At 44.4% G+C, this 22,096-nt stretch overlaps 1 protein-coding gene across 1 annotated transcript in view; it reads right to left on the bottom strand.

Moving 5' to 3' along the window:
• IPO9 (importin 9) overlaps positions 1-20,519 on the bottom strand; it is a 118,817-nt gene extending 98,298 nt beyond the window's left edge. Inside the window, exons 1-9 of the mRNA XM_069756416.1 lie at positions 20,258-20,519; positions 19,967-20,028; positions 13,038-13,124; positions 12,734-12,935; positions 11,385-11,473; positions 3,748-3,834; positions 860-979; positions 332-432; positions 124-182 (exon numbers count right to left, since the gene is read on the bottom strand). Coding sequence (XP_069612517.1) covers positions 124-182; positions 332-432; positions 860-979; positions 3,748-3,834; positions 11,385-11,473; positions 12,734-12,935; positions 13,038-13,124; positions 19,967-20,028; positions 20,258-20,405 — 955 coding nt within the window. The 5' untranslated portion in view covers positions 20,406-20,519. The remainder of the gene's footprint in view (positions 1-123; positions 183-331; positions 433-859; positions 980-3,747; positions 3,835-11,384; positions 11,474-12,733; positions 12,936-13,037; positions 13,125-19,966; positions 20,029-20,257) is intronic.
• Positions 20,520-22,096: the final 1,577 nt, after the last annotated feature.

The following is a 22,096-nucleotide window of genomic DNA, read 5'->3' as shown; positions in this document are numbered from 1 at the left end:
ATGTTGTAGGGTAAATGTAACACAATCTAAAAATATGCTAATAAGCACATGTCGGAAATTAACACTTCCTGCGAAGTAAGAAAATGTTCTACAGCTGATACATAAATGCATAAGCAAGCATACCATCCGAATCGACAGGGTCTTCTATTTCTTCTGTATCATTCACTTCAGTCCGAACATAAGTGCAAAATTCATTAAGGAAAGCATGACTTTTTAAATAAATTCACTATATATTTATAGATATGTCTACTACTAAACCTCAAACTGACTGGCAAATTCATATGCAGGTTAATGGCTGACAGGTCCAATTTTAGGAATAAGCAGAGGATATAAAGCGGCGCTCTCAGTCAATGTATTCCACACAATAGGTAGGATCTGCTGCATTGAGGAAACCATGTGCTTAGGGAAGTTCTTAACCAGTGCAGTCACAGCCTGGAGACGTCAGAGAAGGCAAGGGTTAATGGAAAGCAAGATCGGATGCAAGAATAAAAAAAAGACGAAGACAACTAGAAACAAATTCAGGATTTATTTTCTCAACACCAACATTGTATATTCAATGAAGACTAATGGTCTGTTTCCATATGGAGCTCCAAAATTAATCAATTTAGTCTGCAGCACTTCTCTTGCTGTAAAATACATAAAATGGTGACTAAAGAAGATCATGTGACCACATTGTCCATTAAGAGATGCATTCACAACTGGTTGTATGATCTCCTAATTATGCTCGTCCTGATCTTTTCTCACTGCACCAGCTCAGCAGAAGTCAGTGCTGGACGAGAAAAGTACGTGACCGCCAGTGATAGTGTTAGTGTCCATTGCTACAATGTACTCGTCTATAATCCACCCCTCAAAATTGTACCTTTAGCACCTCCATCTTTAAACCACTATCAGAAGTGGGGCCATCAGGCATTTGGAGAGCCTGGACAAAAGCTTCTGTGAACTGCTGTATCACTGGGAAGATGAGAGCATGCGCCACACCCTGTGGAATGGAAGACAAAGCAGCATTTAGGCCCAGGACACATGTGGGCGCTGACATTTTTTTGCCTCAGTCGCAACAGAACCACATTGTTTACCCAACACGGCAAAAAACGTAAATCAGTTGCAACATGTGAACGCAGTCTTACAATACTGCCACACAGCGCAAGGGCAATTACATCCAGTATTTCTGTACATTTCAATCACAAATTGATGCAGCTTTGCAAATCGAATTTGGCTGCAGGACAAATTAATGGTGCCACAAAGTCTCTTTCTAAAGATGCCTACTTCCCACATTTACAATTTCAGATTTCACGGCCCAAGATCTAAATAGAATAGACAAGAGAGCATGGCATGCTCACTAATTTCTGACATTCTAACACAGGGCAATGGAAATCTGGGGGTTTATTTCTCCTAGTCTAAAAGGCTTAATACGTGTAGAAAATAGCAAAATGATCTATGACATATACATATATAAACATACACACACACAGATACAAACAAATTCACACCCAGGTCAGAAAGAAGTCGGATCAGATGGAAGGCAGTAGAGCTGCTGGATCAGATTAGACCGCATTTTTACATTGAAGGGATCAACCCTCCTAAGCCGTGTATATGGGCATGTAGGTCATAGGAAGCGGAATAAAACACCTTGATATCTGCAAGCTGATGCCTTAACCATAAAATCCACAGTTATTTGGTGTCCCTCCCACTTATGGATTTTTTTCATATTCTTAAAACTTTTTTTTTTTAACCTTATTTGTTTGCCTCCTAACAATTTTTTGATCACTTGTACTATATACAGCAATACCAGTGTCCTTATCCTATGTCAATATATAAAAATGTTTACAAAATGTAATTTAACCCCTTCATGACCTTGTGATTTTTTCGTTTTTCCGTGTTCGTTTTTCACTCCCCTCCTTCCCAGAGCCAAAACTTTTTTATTTTTCCGTCAATTTGGCCATGTGAGGGCTTATTTTTTGCGAGACGAGTTGTACTTTTGAACGACATCATTGGTTTTAGCATGTCATGTACTAGAAAACGGGAAAAAAATTCCAAGTGCGGTGAAATTGCAAAAAAAGTGCAATCCCACACTTGTTTTTTGTTTGGCTTTTTTGCTAGGTTCACTAAATGCTAAATCTGACCGGCCACTATGATTCTCCAGGTCAGTACGAGTTCATAGACACCAAACATGACTAGGTTATTTTTTACCTAAGTGGTGAAAAAAAAAAGTGGTAAAAAAAAAAAAAAAAAAGTTCAAATCACCCCCCTTTCAAGATAAAACAATTTAATTAAAAAAAATCAAACCTACACATATTTGGTATCGCCGCGTTCAGAATCGGCGGGTCAATACAAAAAAAAAAGATTAACCTGACCGCTAAATGGCGTAGTGAGCAAAAAAGTAAAAACATCAGAATTACGTTGTTTTTTTTGGTCGCCGCAACATTGCATTAAAATGCAATAACTGGCAACCAAAAGAACGTATCTGCACCAAAATAGTATTAAAAACGTCAGCTTGGGGAGCACAAAAATAAGCCTTCGCCCAAGCCAAGATCACAAGAAATGGAGACACTATGGGTATCAGACAATGACGCAATTTTATTTTAATTTTTTTACCAAAGTTTGGAATTTTTTTTCACCACTTAAGATATAAAAAGAACCTAGACATGTTTAGTGTCTATGAACTCTTAATGCCCTAACATGGCCATATTGATGGAAAAATAAAAAAGTTATGGCTCTGTGAAGAAAAGGAGCAAAAGACGGAAAATGTAAAAACGAAAAAACCTCCAGTCATGAAGGGGTTAAACCACAAGCAAGAAAAAAACTGAAAATATGCCTAGTAAAATGGGGTAAACGGCCCAGTCTTCAACTGGTTAAACAAGGTCATGTTTACTTTGTGCGTATAGTTATAAAAATATCGAAAATTTTACAAACTGACTTTTTTTTGCCCTTAAACCAAATCATTATAGCACACAATTTTTTACGTTTTACTTTTTTGTGTTTTATCACTTTTACACAAAAACTATTTTAAAGAAAAAAGTAAGATGTCAGTTACGGGGTCCTTCAAGAGGCCCCCGACTGACATAGTAATCCATAGGCTCCCTGAGTTTGAGCTGCAGGAAGTTGATGTGCCACACCAGCAATAGTGTCATTTAAACTCTGTAAAAAGGTAAGTGGAGAAACTCCAGCAAAGGCATTGATTCCATGCAAAGTGCATTGTGAGTTTGCCCTGGTGTAATAAGAGATCACAGGTAGTGACAAGCGAGCGTGCTGGGATAAGGTGTTATCTGAGCATGCTCGTGTTTTAAATCGAGTATTTTCGGCATGCTCGAAAAACATGCAAGCGTGGCCGCGGCTGCATGTCTCATGTTTGTTTGACAGCCGCAACACATGCAGGGATTGCCTATTTATTAGGAAATACCTGCATGTTGAACAGCTGTAAGACATACAACTGCGGAAACTCGAGCATATTATTTGATCACGCCTAAATGATCGATTAGTACCTCGGCATGCTCAGAAAACACCTTATCCTGACACGCTCGCTCATCACTAATTAGATGTAGTAGTACAACCTAATGGGCTACCTGCGAGCTGCAGATCTGCTGGTGACAATGAATATAACATGGTCTAGTAAACCTGATCGTTTGCAAGTTCAAAAGCAGTTCTGAAAGAGAAGCCTCCTGATTTAGAATAACAATCTGCCAGAAAAATATTAAAACTAGATTATTTGATATGTACAAAACTGTATTATAATAACGGAAGACCCCCGACCTTTTCCAGCTCCTCCATTGTGCAGATCATGTGTGCACATGTAGTAAAAATCTCCACAGCTCGAGATCGGGTACGAATGCCATATACCTGCAGATATAGAAGACAACGAAAGGAGGAACTAAAACAGATCTAAAAATGTACACTACCATTAGCACAATTCTACCATCATCAAAGTAGGAAAAAATGAAACCACCTGTTGGCATCCTGACATTTCTGTGCTCGCTATTATCTACCATCATCATAAGGAAACCTTCCTTACAAAACCACCATGCGTCTGCTATCCATCCTGGAAAAGAATCCATTGACAGCTGGGTATCACCATTCGTCTGTTCCTTCACTGGGACACTGTCCAATCAGTGCTGACCGTGTCAAACGCTACAGGGATGCCATCAATAAATATAGTCATACATTTCCAGAGGAATAACAGATGATATTGGGGTTGTAAGACAAAAGGCTTCAGAATTATTGTTGCTGCGACTACTTCCTAGAACAAGCCTGCGGAGAGCTGACAAGTTCTGTATAACCACGGTCAGTCATAAACAGCATACGTTATTAGGGCAGTTATGGCGCAGTCAGACGGCCGTGCAAGATCAGAACTCCGTGCAGGGACTGGCCGACTGCTCTCCAGACCGAAGCGGGACATCTGCATAGAAATACAAGAAGCCGTCACACTTGGGTCGGGAGAGCCATAGCCAGTCTGTGCACTGCGTTGCGATCTCGATCCAATTTATACGGCAGTCTGATGGAGCTCTAAGACTGCATAGTTTTTCTGAAATTGCGGCAAAAATGCTGCATTTTTTTTTTTCAATGAAAATGAAACTTGTTTTTTTCTGCAAATTTTAAAAATTAAGAAAAAGGGATAACGGCAGAAAACCTAAACCTTCAAAGTCACGCCAAATGTGGCTATGTATTAAAAAGGAATACACCGGATTACGTACCGGTAATGCTCTTTTATAGAGCCACGACAGCACCCACTTGAGAGAGGGGATCCGCCCCTAGGAACAGGAAACCCTATGGAGAGAATAAAAGGGGCGGTCCCCCTCGCTCCCACAGTTGGGTTTACAGAGATTGCGAGGAACCGCCCACCAGACTTTAGTAGGTCATTCAATATCATCGTTTATAACTAGTTAACTTAAGTATGGCTAACTACAAGAACCAAACACCCTTAACCGTGCTTCTAAAATAAAAAACCTATAAGGGTGGGAAGTGAAGGGGTGCTGTCGTGGCTCTATAAAAGAGCATTACCGGTACGTAATCCGGTGTTTTCTCTTCGCCACGACAGCACCCACTTGAGAGACTTTCAGAGATAGTCATTTGGGAGGGATCACCGTGTTAAGGACTGATCTACCGAAGGACAAGTCAGATGAAGAAGATAAGTCCAATCTATAGTGATTATAGAAGGTAGTAGGAGAAGACCAGGTTGCGGCCTTACATATCTGTTCTAATGGAACCTCCGCTCGTTCAGCCCAGGATGATGCAATCGCCCGGGTGGAATGTGCTCTTACGGTCTCAGGCGGATTCTCCCCTTTGGATGAATAGGCCAGACATATCGCATCTCGAATCCACCGAGAAAGTACCCTTCGTGATTCCAGCTCCTTTTCTATGACCCTGGAACGAAACAAAGAGAGCCCTGCTCTTCCTCCAGGCGCTAGTCCTATCTAAATAGGCTAATATGGCTCTCCTCACATCTAATGTGTGGTATCTTTGTTCTTCCTGACTTGTAGGGTTATCATAGAAGGAGGGAAGGTAAATTTCTTGTGTTCTATGAAATTTGGTGCATACTTTGGGTAAGTATGAAGGGTCTGTTTTAAGGACAACTCTGTCTGGAAAAACTGACATAAAGGGAGGATCTATCGATAGTGCCTGTATGTCACTTACTCTTCTTGCTGACACTAAGGCGACAAGAAGAGCTGTCTTGAGGGAGACATGTTTTATGTGAGCTGAATGTAGTGGCTCAAAGGGATGGTCTGTAAGAGCTTCCAGAACTAAATTAACATCCCAAGGTGGTACATGGGGAATTCGAACTGTCTCTGACCTCTGGCATGCTGCAACAAACCTGGCTACCCACTTATTACCTGCGATATCGTGACCATATAAAGCTGCTAGCGCAGAAATGTGTACTTTTAAGGTACTGACCGCCAGACCTAGATCGCGCCCTTTTTGTAGAAATTCTAGAATCGTAGGAATATGAATTTCATTTGATAGGGCCGTTGGGTAGAGGTTTAAATATTTTTTCCACACTCTTGCATAGATGGAGGTAGTGGATCTTTTTCTACTTAGCAGTAGAGTGTCAATCACTTTATTTGAGAAACCTCTCATCTTTAGCAGCTGCCTCTCAAGTTCCAGGCTGTTAACCGTAGACCTTTCACCTGAGGATGGTTGAAGGGGCCCTGGGAGAGAAGATCTCGATCCTCTGGAAGGATCCATGGGTCTGAGATTGACATGGCTCTCAGCCAGGAAAACCATGGCCTCTTGGGCCAGAATGGAGCAATTAGGACCACGTTTGCTCTGTCCTCCCTTATCTTCCTGATCACTGTCGGAAGTAATATCAGCGGGGGAAAGGCATATGCCTTCTTGAATACCCATGGTACCTGTAGGGCGTCGAAGATATCTGGATTATCAGATCGGAACAATGATGCGAATTTTTTGACTTGCCTGTTTTGTCTTGTCGCAAAGAGATCTATTTCGGGAGTGCCCCACTTTTTTATTATCATACAAAAGATACGGCGATTTAGAACCCATTCTCCTTGATGGAGAGTGTGGCGACTGAGGAAATCTGCTCTCGAATTGTCGATTCCTCTCACATGTAGCGCTGAAATGGACAGAAGGTGTTCCTCTGCCATGGCTAGAATATCGTTGGCTATAGACATGAGTCCTTCCGATCTTGTTCCTCCTTGATGGTTTATATAGGCTACTGCTGTCATGTTGTCTGAGAAGACTCTTGTATGTGTTCCGTGTAGCTGCGGAAGAAATTTAGATAAGGCATGATAAACAGCCTTCAGCTCTTTTTTATTAGAAGAATCATCTGATTCTGTAGGAGACCACAGACCTTGCACTATTTGATCTTCTAAATATGCTCCCCACCCACTAGGACTAGTGTCAGTGAAAATAGTTTTTGATGGTTTTACCACCCAGGGGACCCCACTGGAAAGATGATTCGGATTTAACCACCAAGTGAGAGATTGTATCACGTCTGTCGTTAAGGAAATACGAGCATCTAATCGGCCAAGTAATCTTTCTTCCTCACGAAGTATTGTATACTGTAATTTCCTGCTATGGAATTGGGCCCATGGAACAGCCGAAATACAGGAAGTGAATGAACCAAGAAGGGACATACCTTCTCTTAGGGAAATTAGAGGGTGGTTAATCACTGATTGTACTTTGTTTATGATTGATATCTGTTTTGACTCGGGAAGAAAGCACATTTGATTTGTAGAGTCTAGAATAATTCCTAAAAATTTTTGCTCAGTTGTGGGGGATAATCTAGATTTTTCCCAATTCACCAACCACCCTAACCCCTGCAAGGATGAAATTGAATCAGACATGCGTTGATGACATTGAGAAAGAGAGTTCCCGACTATCAATAAGTCATCCAAATAGGGTATTATGAGGGTGTCTTTTAGCCTCAAATACGACATTACTTCTGACATTAGTTTTGTGAAAACTCTAGGGGCTATTGATAGTCCAAAGGGCATTGATGTGTATTGATAATGCCGTATCTGACCTTTGACCATAACTGCCACCCGTAGATATTGTTGATGCTCTCTGAAGATTGGCAGATGATAGTATGCATCTTTTAGGTCAAGGACTGCCATGAAGCAATGGGGAAACAGAAGCTTGACAGCTGACCGAATGGATTCCATTTTAAACGTTTGGTTCTCTAAGAAGACGTTTAGTCTCTTGAGGTTAATTATTGTTCTATATGATCCGTCAGGTTTTGAAATCAAAAATAAAGGGGAATAAAATCCCCTTCCTTTTTGATGAAAAGGGACTTCCACTAATACTCCTTTGGACAGGAGAGTTATTATTTCCTGTTCCAAGGCCTCTTGTTGTGAAGGTGAACCTAAGGAGGTCAAACAAAACGAGTCCGGCGGAACTTGAGAAAATCTTAGTTTTAAGCCTGTAGTTATAAGGCTAGTTGCCCATGAATTAGATGTTATTGCCAGCCATTGTGCGGAGAAGAAGGACAACCTACCACCAACGGGTAGATCTGTCCTAGCGGGGTTTATCCTCAGGTTTGAAGGGGCGTTTTCCGAAGAAGGCTCCCTTCTGCTTAAAGTCCTTATTAGCCCAACGGTCCTGGTTTTTATAGTCCCGTCTCCTGTTGAACATGGGCTTTCGGAACGCTCGCCTATAAGATGGAAGATAAGCGTTATTAGGGAACCCTTTCTTCCTCTCACCCGCTTTGGTAAGAATTTCATCCAATTGAGCACCAAACAGGTACTCACCCTGGCAGGGCAGACCACATAACTTGGACTTTGTTTGTGGATCGCCTTTCCACCCTTTTAGCCACAAGGCGCGGCGAGCCGCGTTAGTTAGTCCTGCTGATTTGGCTGCTAGACGGATGGAATCAGCCGAAGAATCTGCCAAAAAGGCAGTAGCTCCTCTAATTAATGGAATGGATGACATGAGTTTATTACGGGAAAGGCCACCTTTTAAGCCTTCTTCCAGATCATTCAACCAAACCATCATGGATCTGGCAGTACATGTGGCAAAGATAGCTGGTCTAAAGGCTCCTGTACAGGATTCCCAAGCTCTTTTTAAAAGGGAGTCTGCTTTTCGATCGAGCGGGTCTTGCAGGGATCCTGAATCTTCAACAGGTAATAAAGATTTTTTAGAAGTGGATGCCACTGCCGCATCAACTTTTGGGGCCTTTATCCATTTGGTGAAATCATCATCATTAAAGGGATAGCGACGTTTTGAGGAAGACGGCAACCCTCTTTGCCCCTGGCTTTCCCACTCTTTTTTAACTAATTCCTTTGTTGCAGGAATAACCGGAAAGGAAGGTTTCTTTCTCTCGGACAGGCCAGCAAACATCACGTCCTGTGGTGTTTTAAGGGTCTTAGTATCTTCCATACCCATGGTGTTACGTACTGATCTGACTAAATTGTCAATGCTTTCTGTAGGGAAACATGTATCCTGTTCACCTTCCGAGGATATAACCTCTTGGGAACTGTCCGACTCCTTATCCTCAACCTCAGATGACTGTTCAGATATAGGCGAGCTGTGTTTCTTCCTACTTCCAGGAATTTTATCCGAGTCTCGAAAGGCTCGCAACTCCTCCCTTATCATACTACGTATATCATCCGACCTTACTGAAGACTCCTCTCGTAAGGTGGATTCGATGCAAGAGTGGCATAACTTTTTTAGGTAGGTATCCGGGAGCGGCTGAGAGCATAAGGCACATTGCTTATGTTTTGATTTCCCTGTTCTTTTAACCTAGGGAATTAGATGAGAGAGGGAGTATAATCAGCTTAAAATAGGGCAGACATACACTCACCCCTGAAGCTGTCATAATACCGGCTGGAGAGGAGGAGACGGAGGCACAGATGGAGGAACCGACCGGTCCGATCTCTTTTCCCTGGCGCTCTTGGAGGATGATCTGCGGCTGCTAGTCCGGCTTCCTGGTGTGACAGCGTTAACCTCAGACGAAGGCAACGTTGTCTCTTGAGGAGATGCCATAGTGGACGCCGGGAATCAGCGCCGGCGTCCTTTTGTTATGGGGGCCGCCATCTTCTTCCTGTCGCACCCGGAAGTCCGGGTTGCGCCTCTGCTGTGCGCGCCTCTGCTGTGCGCGTCCCTGCTGTGCGCGCCCGCGCTCCCACCAGCAATTGCGCAGGCGCCGTCCTCCTCCTCCTCCTTCACCCCGGAAGTTGTAGTAATACTTCCGGGGGAGAATTTACTGGGCCCCACGCCGCCTGTGCGCCACCCGAGGCTGGCGTCACAGGATCTTACCGCAGCGGTCCGGCCCGCAGGTCTCGCTGGATGCCTCTCCGTGAGCCAGGCGACTCCCCGATCCTGGCCTCACGGTACCTGCCAGCAGAGGGGGGAAGCTGCCACAGGACCCCCGACGCTGCTTCCAGCTCTGGAGCCCTTGCCGTCCCTGTTAAGGTAAACCGCGCAAGCGGCATCCAGGCTGGGGATCCTCTTCTCTCCAGGTCTCCCGTAGGAACAGGAAACCAACTGTGGGAGCGAGGGGGACCGCCCCTTTTATTCTCTCCATAGGGTTTCCTGTTCCTAGGGGCGGATCCCCTCTCTCAAGTGGGTGCTGTCGTGGCGAAGAGAAAAAAAGAATTTCTTGATGGAGGTTTTCCACTCTCAAATACCTATTATAAAACAAACAGAGAAGGCCCGCACCGTCCACGAGTACAGTACTGGCTCTCCACCGCTGCGACAGCAAAGGATCACCGCTGCGACAGCAAAGGATCACCGCTGCAGCCAATCACTGAACTCGCCAGCTTGCACAGCCTACCTTGGCAGAGCCGCTGAGCTCAGCGATTGGCTACAGCGGCGAGTACCTGCTCTTATTTTGGAGTGCTTGGGGTCAGTATTCTAAAAATATTTATATTACCTTCAGTCTCACTTTGAGAAACAATAAGTAAACCGTAAATAGTACATTATGCCTGTAAGAAATATTTCTTTAACCCCTTAATGACCGCCAATACGTCTTTTAACTGACCTGAGATATAAGAGAATAGCCTCCCCATACAGATGACAATCCAGCATCTGTCGGCTGTACACTATAGCTGACAACTTGCTGTACCAGCCAAGATCAGTATTTGCACCATCTAAATCTGTTTAACCCCTTAGATGCTGCTGTCAATAGTGACTACATCATTATAAATGGTTAACAGTGTGTGGGGGCTTCTTCTTTGTCACAATTGGTGCCCTCAGATCATGATTTTGTTGTCCTGATGTTTGCCATGGCAATTCATGACCAAATAGCGGCCTTAGAGTCTGACAGCTGTAGTAATCTGTTTAGAAGTTAGCAACATTTAGGTGGTAAAAATACACATTTTCATTTCTGTCATACCACTTTGCATTAATTCCTGTAAATCACCTGAAGGGTTAATAAACTACCTGACTGCAGTTTTCAATATGTCTGGGGGTGCTGTTGTTAAAATGGTATCACCTTTGGGGGTTTCCCAATATATGGGACCCCTAAAGTCACTTCAAACATGGATAAGTCCCTAAAAAAATAAATTTTGTAAATTTCTTTGAAAAAATGAAAAATTGTTGCTACATTTTTAAACCTCCTAAAATGCTAACAAAATAAAATAACATTTTACAAATGGTGCTGATGTAAAGCAGACATGTGGGAAATGTTATTTATTAATGGTTTGCTGTTGTATGACCATCTGGATTAAAGGGATAATCATTCAAATTTAGAAAATTGCTAATTTTTTAACATTTTTCTAAAATTTTTGATATTTTTTATTAATAAACACAAAAAATGTTGAACAAAATTTACCATTATCATAAAGTATAATGTGTCACGAAAAAACAATCTCAAAATCACTGGGATTTGTTGAAGCATTGCAGAGTTATTACCACATAAAGTGACACTGGTCAGATTTCAAAAATTTGGCTCGGTCACTAAGGGGTTAAAAAGCATCTAATAAATGCACCTATTATACCTCACTCATAGTGAAGATCTTGTACATCTCCGGGAGAATGACAGGAGCTACCAAAGGCATTTGTGTGTCAGTAACCTCACGGGTGAACTCTATGGAAAAAGAAAAAAAAAAGCATCTTAAAAACTGTAGACACCACTGTTAAAAGGGAACGTCAGCAGGTCTTTGCTATGTAATCTGAAGACAGTATGAGGTAGGGGTTAAAATACAGCTCCATGGTTCGGTTTGCTTGCAATGATTGTTTTAGCACCAGGATCTTATCATTGCTTGGCCACAGTAGTGTGTGCATGCTAATCTGACACGCCCCCTCCTGTGATAGGCAGCTCACTGTCTATGGACTTTGTATATGGAGAGCCTGGTGTGGGCGGGGGCAGCTTCCTCAGCTCTGCTGTATTGCTAAATCTACAGAATGGCTGCACCAGTAATCTGTGATACATTAATGGATTCAGCTTCTCTTTGCCTACATAATGCTGCTCTCAGATGAGGTGGCAAAAACCTGCTGACTGATTCCCTTTTTCATACCATGTCCCGATATCACTCCAAGTTCTGTGAAAAAAAAGGCAGGTTTCCCTATTTGCATTACAAGAGCTATGTAACCCCTTAACGACTTGGCTATTTTGGGCCTAAGGGCAGGATAACTTTCTTCTATATCTTTCTGCTGATGTAACCATAGGAGGTGGATCTTGTTTACTGCCTAACCAGTCGCATTTTGCATTATTCTGGAGTACATACTACTTATTGAGTACATATTAGGTCTGTAAGACTTGTGTCGCGTGAAAATGAAATCGCAGTGTCACATCGCAACATTGGATGCAATGGTTTTCGAGCCGCAAAGGTTTACAAACGTGTTAGATTTTGTGTCGCTGGTTGTGAAATCGCACAACTGTTGCCTGACTTATCTGCAACTTTGCCATTTTACTTACAGCAAATCGTTGTGCGACATGTTGCAGACAAGTTGTTGTATAATGTTTTAGAGAATTGTTGGCGCGTGGCATGTCACCAAGTAGACTCAGCCTAAAGTAAGCAACCAGAACACTTAGACCTCATTCATTTTGTGTGCGTTCTTTACCCACTGAATTTATTTTGTTCTTGTGGGGAGGGGAATGCCATGGGTGTGGGGCGACAGAGGAATCTCTCTCCCTCTGTCAAGCTTCTTATATACTGCAGTATCAACTGCCCGTGGCATCTAAAGCGTTAACCAAGCTAGACTAGACTGCCCAGTGCTTGTCCTCCACCAGCTTTCCACAGTTGTACGAAATATATATATTTTTGTTTAAAAGCTGCACACTATTAAATAGCAATGTAGATAAAGAATTCTTAACTGTAAACAAAATGTAACCAACTGCTTGTACCTGTCAAGACTCGCATAGCACCATGGACAGCATTGACTTCCCCGCTTACTAGCATCTCCATAAGCAAGTTAAAAAGCTGCGGCCAGGCTTCAGGCCAATCCCAGTGGGCAATGGCAGACACCGCATATGCTACACTGGAGCGTACTTTACTTATGGACTCTCGAAGGCCTCGAGGAAGAAGTTGACGGATTGCTACTTTAGCCTAATTAAAAAAAAAAAATTAACAAACCTTTGAATCCAATCCTTACACCAACTTCACCTGGTAGTTAAGAAAAATAATGCAAAACTACTCAGCATAACTTACTCTTTCAGTAGTCTCGGGTAACCGGAACTTCTCGGATTGGGAACACCAATGATTTTCAACATACTGCTTCAACACCACTGATGCCAGCTGCGGAGCGAAGAGTGACCGTATTAATGGTTAGGAGCAGTGAGAAGAAGTAAGCCCACTTACCGTAAATAATGCTTTGGTTCCTAACTGGACCTATACGATTTCAAATACCATTGATCTAAGTCTATACTAGGTGGGTACATTTCCTGCCAAAAAAAACCTATTGAGCGCGAAAAAATAAATAAATAAAAATCAGGACCATGCATATTTAGGCCATAATCACAGTTGTGGGAAATTTCTGTTACGTATTTGGTCACAAATCGGCATGTGATACTTTTGGATTTAGTGGCTGATATCACCCTAAATTGACATGAAATCTAGAGCACATACTACAGTCCATAGCTGGAGTACATTTGCTTTACACACACGGACAGGCAGATGCAGCACTCACTGACAGACCTGAGCGTCTGGAGAATTAGGTTGCATTATACTAAATTGCATTTTTCATTAAAGGGAACCTGTCACCCCCAAAATCGAAGGTGAGCTAAGCTCACCAGCATCAGGGGCTTATCTACAGCATTCTGGAATGCTGTAGATAAGCCCCCAATGTATCCTGAAAGATGAGAAAAGAGGATAGATTATACTCACCCAGGGGTGGTCCTGGTCTGATGGGTGTCGTAGCTCCGGTCCGGCGCCTCCTATCTTCGAATGATGACGTCCTCTTCTTGTCTTCACACTGCGGCGCCTGCGCACTGCAGCACTTTGCTCTGCCCTTAACAGGACAGACGAAGTACACTTGCACAAGAGCCGCAGCGTGAAGACAAGAAGAGGACGTCATCCTTCGAAGATAGGAGGCGCCGGACCGGAACTATGACACCCATCAGACCAGGACCACCCCAGGGTGAGTATAATCTAACGTCTTTTTCTCATCTTCCAGGATACATCGGGGGCTTATCTACAGCATTCCAGAATGCTGTAGATAAGCCCCTGATGCTGGTGGGCTTAGTTCACCATCGATTTTGGGGGTGACAAGTTCCCTTTCAAGGGAATTTGTCAGTAGGATCAACCCTCCTAAGCGTCTATATGGCCATGTAGGTCCTAGAAACTGAAATAAAAATGATACCTTGATATCTGCAATTTGAAGTGTCACCAGTGTGAGACACATAATGACTGAGTCTGCTCTCCTGTTCTCAATGCAGAGCTGCAGATGCGTGTAATGAGACAAAGCTCAGCTCTGCTGAACTTCTGTTAGTTGAAATCATTTTATTCCCCTTCCTAGGACCTGCATGCCCACATACACTTCATAGGAGGGCTGATCCTACTGACAGGTTCATTTTAAGGACTTATTGAGATGTCAGTGTTTAAACAGGTACATGAAAAAATTGTACCGTGTCATAATAATCTTTATATTTATATAGCGCTAACATATTGCGCAGCGCTTTACAGTTTGCACACATTATCATCGCTGTCCCCAATGGGGCTCACACTCAATTCCTTATCAGTATGTCTTTGGAGTGTGGGAGGAAACCGGAGTACCCGGAGGAAACACACGCAAACAGGGAGAGAAAATACAAACGCCTTGCAGATGTTGTCCAAGGTGGGATTAGAACCCAGGACTCCAGCGCTGCAAGGCTGCAGTGTCATCAGTATTTGACTCAATACGTGACATCAGTGTTTACTCCGTTTTTTTCATCAGTGTGTCACCAGTGTTAACTCCGTTTTTCATCAGTGTCACCAGTGTTTACTCCGTTTTCCATCAGTGTGTCACCAGTGTTTACACCGTTTTTTCATCAGTGTGTCACCAGTGTTTACTCCGTTTTTCCATCAGTGTGTCACCAGTGTTTACTCCGTTTTTCCATCAGTGTGTCACCAGTGTTTACTCCGTTTTCCATCAGTGTGTCACCAGTGTTTACTCCGTTTCTCCATCAGTGTCACCAGTGTTTACTCCGTTTTTTCATCAGTGTGTCACCAGTGTTTACTCCGTTTTTTCATCAGTGTGTCACCAGTGTTTACTCCGTTTCTCCATCAGTGTCACCAGTGTTTACTCCGTTTTTTCATCAGTGTGTCACCAGTGTTTACTCCGTTTTTTCATCAGTGTGTCACCAGTGTTTACTCCGTTTTCCATCAGTCACCAGTGTTTACTCCGTTTTTTCATCAGTGTGTCAACAGTGTTTACTCCGTTTTTTCATCAGTGTGTCACCAGTGTTTACTCAGTTTTTCCATCAGTGTGTCACCAGTGTTTACTCAGTTTTTTCCATCAGTGTGTCACCAGTGTTTACTCCGTTTTTTCATCAGTGTGTCACCAGTGTTTACTCCGTTTTCCATCAGTCACCAGTGTTTACTCCGTTTTTTCATCAGTGTGTCACCAGTGTTTACTCCGTTTTTTCATCAGTGTGTCACCAGTGTTTACTCCGTTTTTTCATCAGTGTGTCACCAGTGTTTACTCCGTTTTTTCATCAGTGTGTCACCAGTGTTTACTCCGTTTTTTCATCAGTGTGTCACCAGTGTTTACTCCGTTTTTTCATCAGTGTGTCACCAGTGTTTACTCAGTTTTTTCATCAGTGTGTCACCAGTGTTTACTCAGTTTTTTCATCAGTGTGTCACCAGTGTTTACTCCGTTTTTTCCATCAGTGTGTCACCAGTGTTTACTCCGTTTTTTCATCAGTGTGTCACCAGTGTTTACTCCGTTTTTTCATCAGTGTGTCACCAGTGTTTACTCCGTTTTTTCATCAGTGTGTCACCAGTGTTTACTCCGTTTTTCCATCAGTGTGTCACCAGTGTTTACTCCGTTTTTTCATCAGTGTGTCACCAGTGTTTACTCCATTTTTCCATCAGTGTGTCACCAGTGTTTACTCCATTTTTCCATCAGTGTGTCACCAGTGTTTACTCCGTTTTTTCATCAGTGTGTCACCAGTGTTTACTCCGTTTTTTCCATCAGTGTGTCACCAGTGTTTACTCCGTTTTTTCATCAGTGTGTCACCAGTGTTTACTCAGTTTTTTCAGTGTGTCACCAGTGTTTACTCCGTTTTTTCATCAGTGTGTCACCAGTGTTTACTCAGTTTTTTCATCAGTGTGTCACCAGTGTTTACTCAGTTTTTTCATCAGTGTGTCACCAGTATTTACTCAGTTTTTTCATCAGTGTGTCACTAGTATTTACTCAGTTTTTTCATCAGTGTGTCACCAGTGTTTACTCCGTTTTCCATCAGTCACCAGTGTTTACTCCGTTTTTTCATCAGTGTGTCAACAGTGTTTACTCCGTTTTTTCATCAGTGTGTCACCAGTGTTTACTCAGTTTTTCCATCAGTGTGTCACCAGTGTTTACTCAGTTTTTTCCATCAGTGTGTCACCAGTGTTTACTCCGTTTTTTCATCAGTGTGTCACCAGTGTTTACTCCGTTTTCCATCAGTCACCAGTGTTTACTCCGTTTTTTCATCAGTGTGTCACCAGTGTTTACTCCGTTTTTTCATCAGTGTGTCACCAGTGTTTACTCCGTTTTTTCATCAGTGTGTCACCAGTGTTTACTCCGTTTTTTCATCAGTGTGTCACCAGTGTTTACTCCGTTTTTTCATCAGTGTGTCACCAGTGTTTACTCCGTTTTTTCATCAGTGTGTGACCAGTGTTTACTCAGTTTTTTCATCAGTGTGTCACCAGTGTTTACTCAGTTTTTTCATCAGTGTGTCACCAGTGTTTACTCCGTTTTTTCCATCAGTGTGTCACCAGTGTTTACTCCGTTTTTTCATCAGTGTGTCACCAGTGTTTACTCCGTTTTTTCATCAGTGTGTCACCAGTGTTTACTCCGTTTTTTCATCAGTGTGTCACCAGTGTTTACTCCGTTTTTCCATCAGTGTGTCACCAGTGTTTACTCCGTTTTTTCATCAGTGTGTCACCAGTGTTTACTCCATTTTTCCATCAGTGTGTCACCAGTGTTTACTCCATTTTTCCATCAGTGTGTCACCAGTGTTTACTCCGTTTTTTCATCAGTGTGTCACCAGTGTTTACTCCGTTTTTTCCATCAGTGTGTCACCAGTGTTTACTCCGTTTTTTCATCAGTGTGTCACCAGTGTTTACTCAGTTTTTTCATCAGTGTGTCACCAGTGTTTACTCCGTTTTTTCATCAGTGTGTCACCAGTGTTTACTCAGTTTTTTCATCAGTGTGTCACCAGTGTTTACTCCGTTTTTTCATCAGTGTGTCACCAGTATTTACTCAGTTTTTTCATCAGTGTGTCACTAGTATTTACTCAGTTTTTTCATCAGTGTGTCACCAGTGTTTACTCCGTTTTCCATCAGTCACCAGTGTTTACTCCGTTTTTTCATCAGTGTGTCAACAGTGTTTACTCCGTTTTTTCATCAGTGTGTCACCAGTGTTTACTCAGTTTTTCCATCAGTGTGTCACCAGTGTTTACTCAGTTTTTTCCATCAGTGTGTCACCAGTGTTTACTCAGTTTTTTCCATCAGTGTGTCACCAGTGTTTACTCCGTTTTTTCATCAGTGTGTCACCAGTGTTTACTCCGTTTTCCATCAGTCACCAGTGTTTACTCCGTTTTTTCATCAGTGTGTCACCAGTGTTTACTCCGTTTTTTCATCAGTGTGTCACCAGTGTTTACTCCGTTTTTTCATCAGTGTGTCACCAGTGTTTACTCCGTTTTTTCATCAGTGTGTCACCAGTGTTTACTCCGTTTTTTCATCAGTGTGTGACCAGTGTTTACTCAGTTTTTTCATCAGTGTGTCACCAGTGTTTACTCAGTTTTTTCATCAGTGTGTCACCAGTGTTTACTCCGTTTTTTCCATCAGTGTGTCACCAGTGTTTACTCCGTTTTTTCATCAGTGTGTCACCAGTGTTTACTCCGTTTTTTCATCAGTGTGTCACCAGTGTTTACTCCGTTTTTTCATCAGTGTGTCACCAGTGTTTACTCCGTTTTTCCATCAGTGTGTCACCAGTGTTTACTCCGTTTTTTCATCAGTGTGTCACCAGTGTTTACTCCATTTTTCCATCAGTGTGTCACCAGTGTTTACTCCATTTTTCCATCAGTGTGTCACCAGTGTTTACTCCGTTTTTTCATCAGTGTGTCACCAGTGTTTACTCCGTTTTTTCCATCAGTGTGTCACCAGTGTTTACTCCGTTTTTTCATCAGTGTGTCACCAGTGTTTACTCAGTTTTTTCATCAGTGTGTCACCAGTGTTTACTCCGTTTTTTCATCAGTGTGTCACCAGTGTTTACTCAGTTTTTTCATCAGTGTGTCACCAGTGTTTACTCCGTTTTTTCATCAGTGTGTCACCAGTATTTACTCAGTTTTTTCATCAGTGTGTCACTAGTATTTACTCAGTTTTTTCATCAGTGTGTCACCAGTGTTTACTCCGTTTTCCATCAGTCACCAGTGTTTACTCAGTTTTTTCATCAGTGTGTCACCAGTGTTTACTCAGTTTTTCCATCAGTGTATCACCAGTGTTTTTCACAGATTGATAATAAATTACAAAGCTTCTCCTATCCTTTGCAATGTTAAATCGTGGCAGCACACAGATGCCTTCCATGTACTGTACATGTTGTTTTCATGGCCCATAGACTTGTATTGGCCCTTTTCATCAGTAATGTTGTATAAAAAAAAAAAAAAAGACACCTCTGGGTGCTTTGCACAGACACTGTGGGAAACAAAATAGGACAGTGACTTGTTCACAATACAAAGTGAAGGTATCACTGAGCCATGCTGGTCTGACTGGCTGGACACCCACAGATCTGTAGAAGATGTTTGGGGTCATTGTCCTTTTAAAGAATAAGGCTGGAGCCAATCAGAAGCCTTCCTGAGGGTGCAAGTATCTGACTGTACTTCTCTGCATTGAGAACACAAGACATGGGCAACGGAAATTGGAAGGTGTCCTGCATTGACAACAGCTCAGAACTGGCAACAACAAGTCTGACCAGCGACAACCAACTAATGTTCGGAAACGTCCAGCCAGGAGTGATCTTCAGGAAAGAATTGTGGCCAAAAACTCATCAACTTAAACAAAGATGGGGGCGCACCAGTATCCTATATAAGCTCATAAGCATAAGGGTGTGCAGTACCGAGTCTGTACGTCACAACCAATAGAGAGCCATTGGCACATTCATTAGGCTTTTATTGGCCTTGGGGTATGGTGTATGTATAGATTTGTATATCTTGTTTTAAATGTTTTTATGTCTTTTTGAGGTGTAATAAAGGTTTTTTGATGTTTATATATACATGACTTCTTTATCTTATTTTGTGTGGTTGTGCATACCACATGAGTCTGTCTTTCTCTTGGCTCTCTAAAAACTCATCAACATGAAAACAAGTCCATGTGGCTCAACTATGCACAGACCTATCTGATTTTTTTTTCTGGCACCACAGATGACAATTATTTACCGCACGCGGATGACATCTGTGTGACACGTGCCGCGATGCAGAATAATGACCGTAAGCGCTCTGGACAGATAAGTCAAAATATGAAGTATTTGGCTGTATACAGCAGCAGTTCGTCAAAGGGGAGATGAGCGGTACAATAAGTGTCTGCAGCCAACAGTGAAGCATGGTGGAAGCTTCTTGCATTTGAGTAAATGGAGTTGAGGATTTGATAAGGAATAAGCGTCCGCAATGCTGAGAAATACAGGACTACTACCATCATGGAGGTGTCTGATCGGCTATAGTTATCTGGAGGTCAGTCCTCCAGATTTTCTCCTGCGGAGTCCTTCCCCGTAACAGCTGATGCGGTTTTCAAGGCAAAAGTCGGTCCCAGCAAATACTGGTTGGACTTTATATTGTGCTAATTGGTAAAACTAACTATAAACAGTGTCAGAATCATTCTCCCCACACGAGACCACCCTGCCAGAGGCACCAAGCATCCCACACAGGCATCCTGCCACTAGCACCATGCCGCAGCCATTGTCTTACCTGCCTTATGGCAAGAGCACCTTGGGGATCAACAGTCAGCTCGGCCAGGTGCACCCCGAACTCTAGCAAGACAAGAAACTAAGAGTCAGTGGTGGGCTGCGCCCCCAGCCCGGCCGGCAGCCCCCCCAGCCGTGCCGGCAGCCCCCCAGCCCTGCCCCCAGCCGTGCCGGCAGCCCCCCAGCCTTGCCCCCAGCCGTGCCCGCAGCCCCTCTGCCCTGCCCGCAGCCTCCCAGCCCGGCCAGCAGCCGTGCCCGCAGCCCCTCTGCCCTGCCCGCAGCCCCCCATCCTCACCCTCTGTCACTTCCAGCACTTTCAGCTGTTCCTCCGCCGCCGCTCGCACCTCGTGTCCAGGGGAGAGGATACCGCCGAGGGTTTCCAACAAGGCCTCCCGCAGCCCTGCCTGCACCGTGGGGAAACCGGGCGGCATGCCCTGCGCCATTATACAGATACACAGCCGAGCATCGGCCGGGAAAACTTCAATGCCTTCTCCACAGCGCGCCAAACACCGCCCGCCAAGCCGCGCACACAGGGACAGAGCGGAGGGCGGGACCACGCTGGGGCGGGAGGCGGAGACACGCGGGTTCAAGGGTCAGAGGGGACGCGCTAGGCCACAGGATGCTGAGGTTGGGATCCGGGGCGGGGGCTGTGCGGGATGGAGCGTGGTTGCGCTGTGCGTTGTGGCCCTTGTGCTGGTCCCTGTGCTCTTATCCCTGTCCTGATCTCTGGCCCTTGTGCTGGTCCCTGTGCTCTGGTCCCTGTCCTGCTCTCTGGCCCTTGTGCTGGTCCCTGCACTCTGGTTCCTGTCCTGCTCTCTTGTGCTGGTCCCTGTGCTCTGGTCCCTGCACTCTGGTTCCTGTCCTGCTCTCTGGCCCTTGTGCTGGTCCCTGTGCTCTGGTCCCTGTCCCTTGTGCTGGTCCCTGTCCTGCTCTCTGGCACTTGTGCTGGTCCCTGCTCTCTGGCCCTTGTGCTGGTCCCTGCGCTCTGGTTCCTGTCCCTTGTGCTGGTCCCTGTCCTGCTCTCTGGCACTTGTGCTGGTCCCTGCTCTCTGGCCCTTGTGCTGGTCCCTGCGCTCTGGTTCCTGTCCCTTGTGCTGGTCCCTGCTCTCTGTCCCTTGTGCTGGTCCCTGCTCTCTGGCCCTTGTGCTGGTCCCTGGGCTCTGGTTCCTGTCCCTTGTGCTGGTCCCTGCTCTCTGTCCCTTGTGCTGGTCCCTGCTCTCTGGCCCTTGTGCTGGTCCCTGGGCTCTGGTTCCTGTCCCTTGTGCTGGTCCCTGCACTCTGGTTCCTGTCCTGCTCTCTGGCCCTTGCTCTGGTCCCTGTCCTAATCTCTGGCCCTTGTGCTGGTCCCTGCGCTCTGGTTCCTGTCCCTTGTGCTGGTCCCTGCACTCTGGTCCCTGTCCTGCTCTCTGGCCATTGTGCTGGTCCCTGTCCTGCTCTCTGGCCATTGTGCTGGTTCCTGTCCTGCTCTCTGGCCATTGTGCTGGTTCCTATCCTGCTCTCTGGCCCTTGTGCTGGTTCCTGTCCTGCTCTCTGGCCATTGTGCTGGTTCCTATCCTGCTCTCTGGCCCTTGTGCTGGTTCCTATCCTGCTCTCTGGCCCTTGTGCTGGTTCCTGTCCTGCTCTCTGGCCCTTGTGCTGGTTCCTGTCCTGCTCTCTGGCCCTTGTGCTGTTTCCTGTCCTGCTCTCTGGCCCTTGTGCTGGTCCCTGCGCTCTGGTTCCTGTCCTGCTCTCTGTCCCTTGTGCTGGTCCCTGCGCTCTGGTTCCTGTCCTGATCTATGGCCCTTGTGCTGATCCCTGCGCTCTGGTTCCTGTCCCTTTTGCTGGTCCCTGTCCTGCTCTCTGGCCCTTGTGCTGGTCTCTGTGCTCTGGTTCCTGTCCTGCACTCTAGTCCTTATGCTGGTCCCTGCGCTCTGGCCCTTGTGCTGGTCTCTTTCCTGTGCACTCGCCCCTCTGCTGGCACGCCCCATGCTACATACGACTGACTGGAGACGCAGAACCTTTTTGTTCCCTATAAATAAATAAATAACCCCTACCAGACAGGTCCACTTTCTATTTTCACATTTATCAAGCCATAGTTTGTGTGTTTTTTTTATTTTGTTTTTTTTGTTTTACTGCTACATATCAATATGAGAAT

Source organism: Ranitomeya imitator, chromosome 3, assembly GCF_032444005.1.
Source record: "Ranitomeya imitator isolate aRanImi1 chromosome 3, aRanImi1.pri, whole genome shotgun sequence".
NCBI classification, from domain to species: Eukaryota; Metazoa; Chordata; class Amphibia; order Anura; family Dendrobatidae; genus Ranitomeya; species Ranitomeya imitator.
Note: the sequence above shows the minus strand (reverse complement) of the source record. Positions and strands in the feature narration are given on the sequence as shown.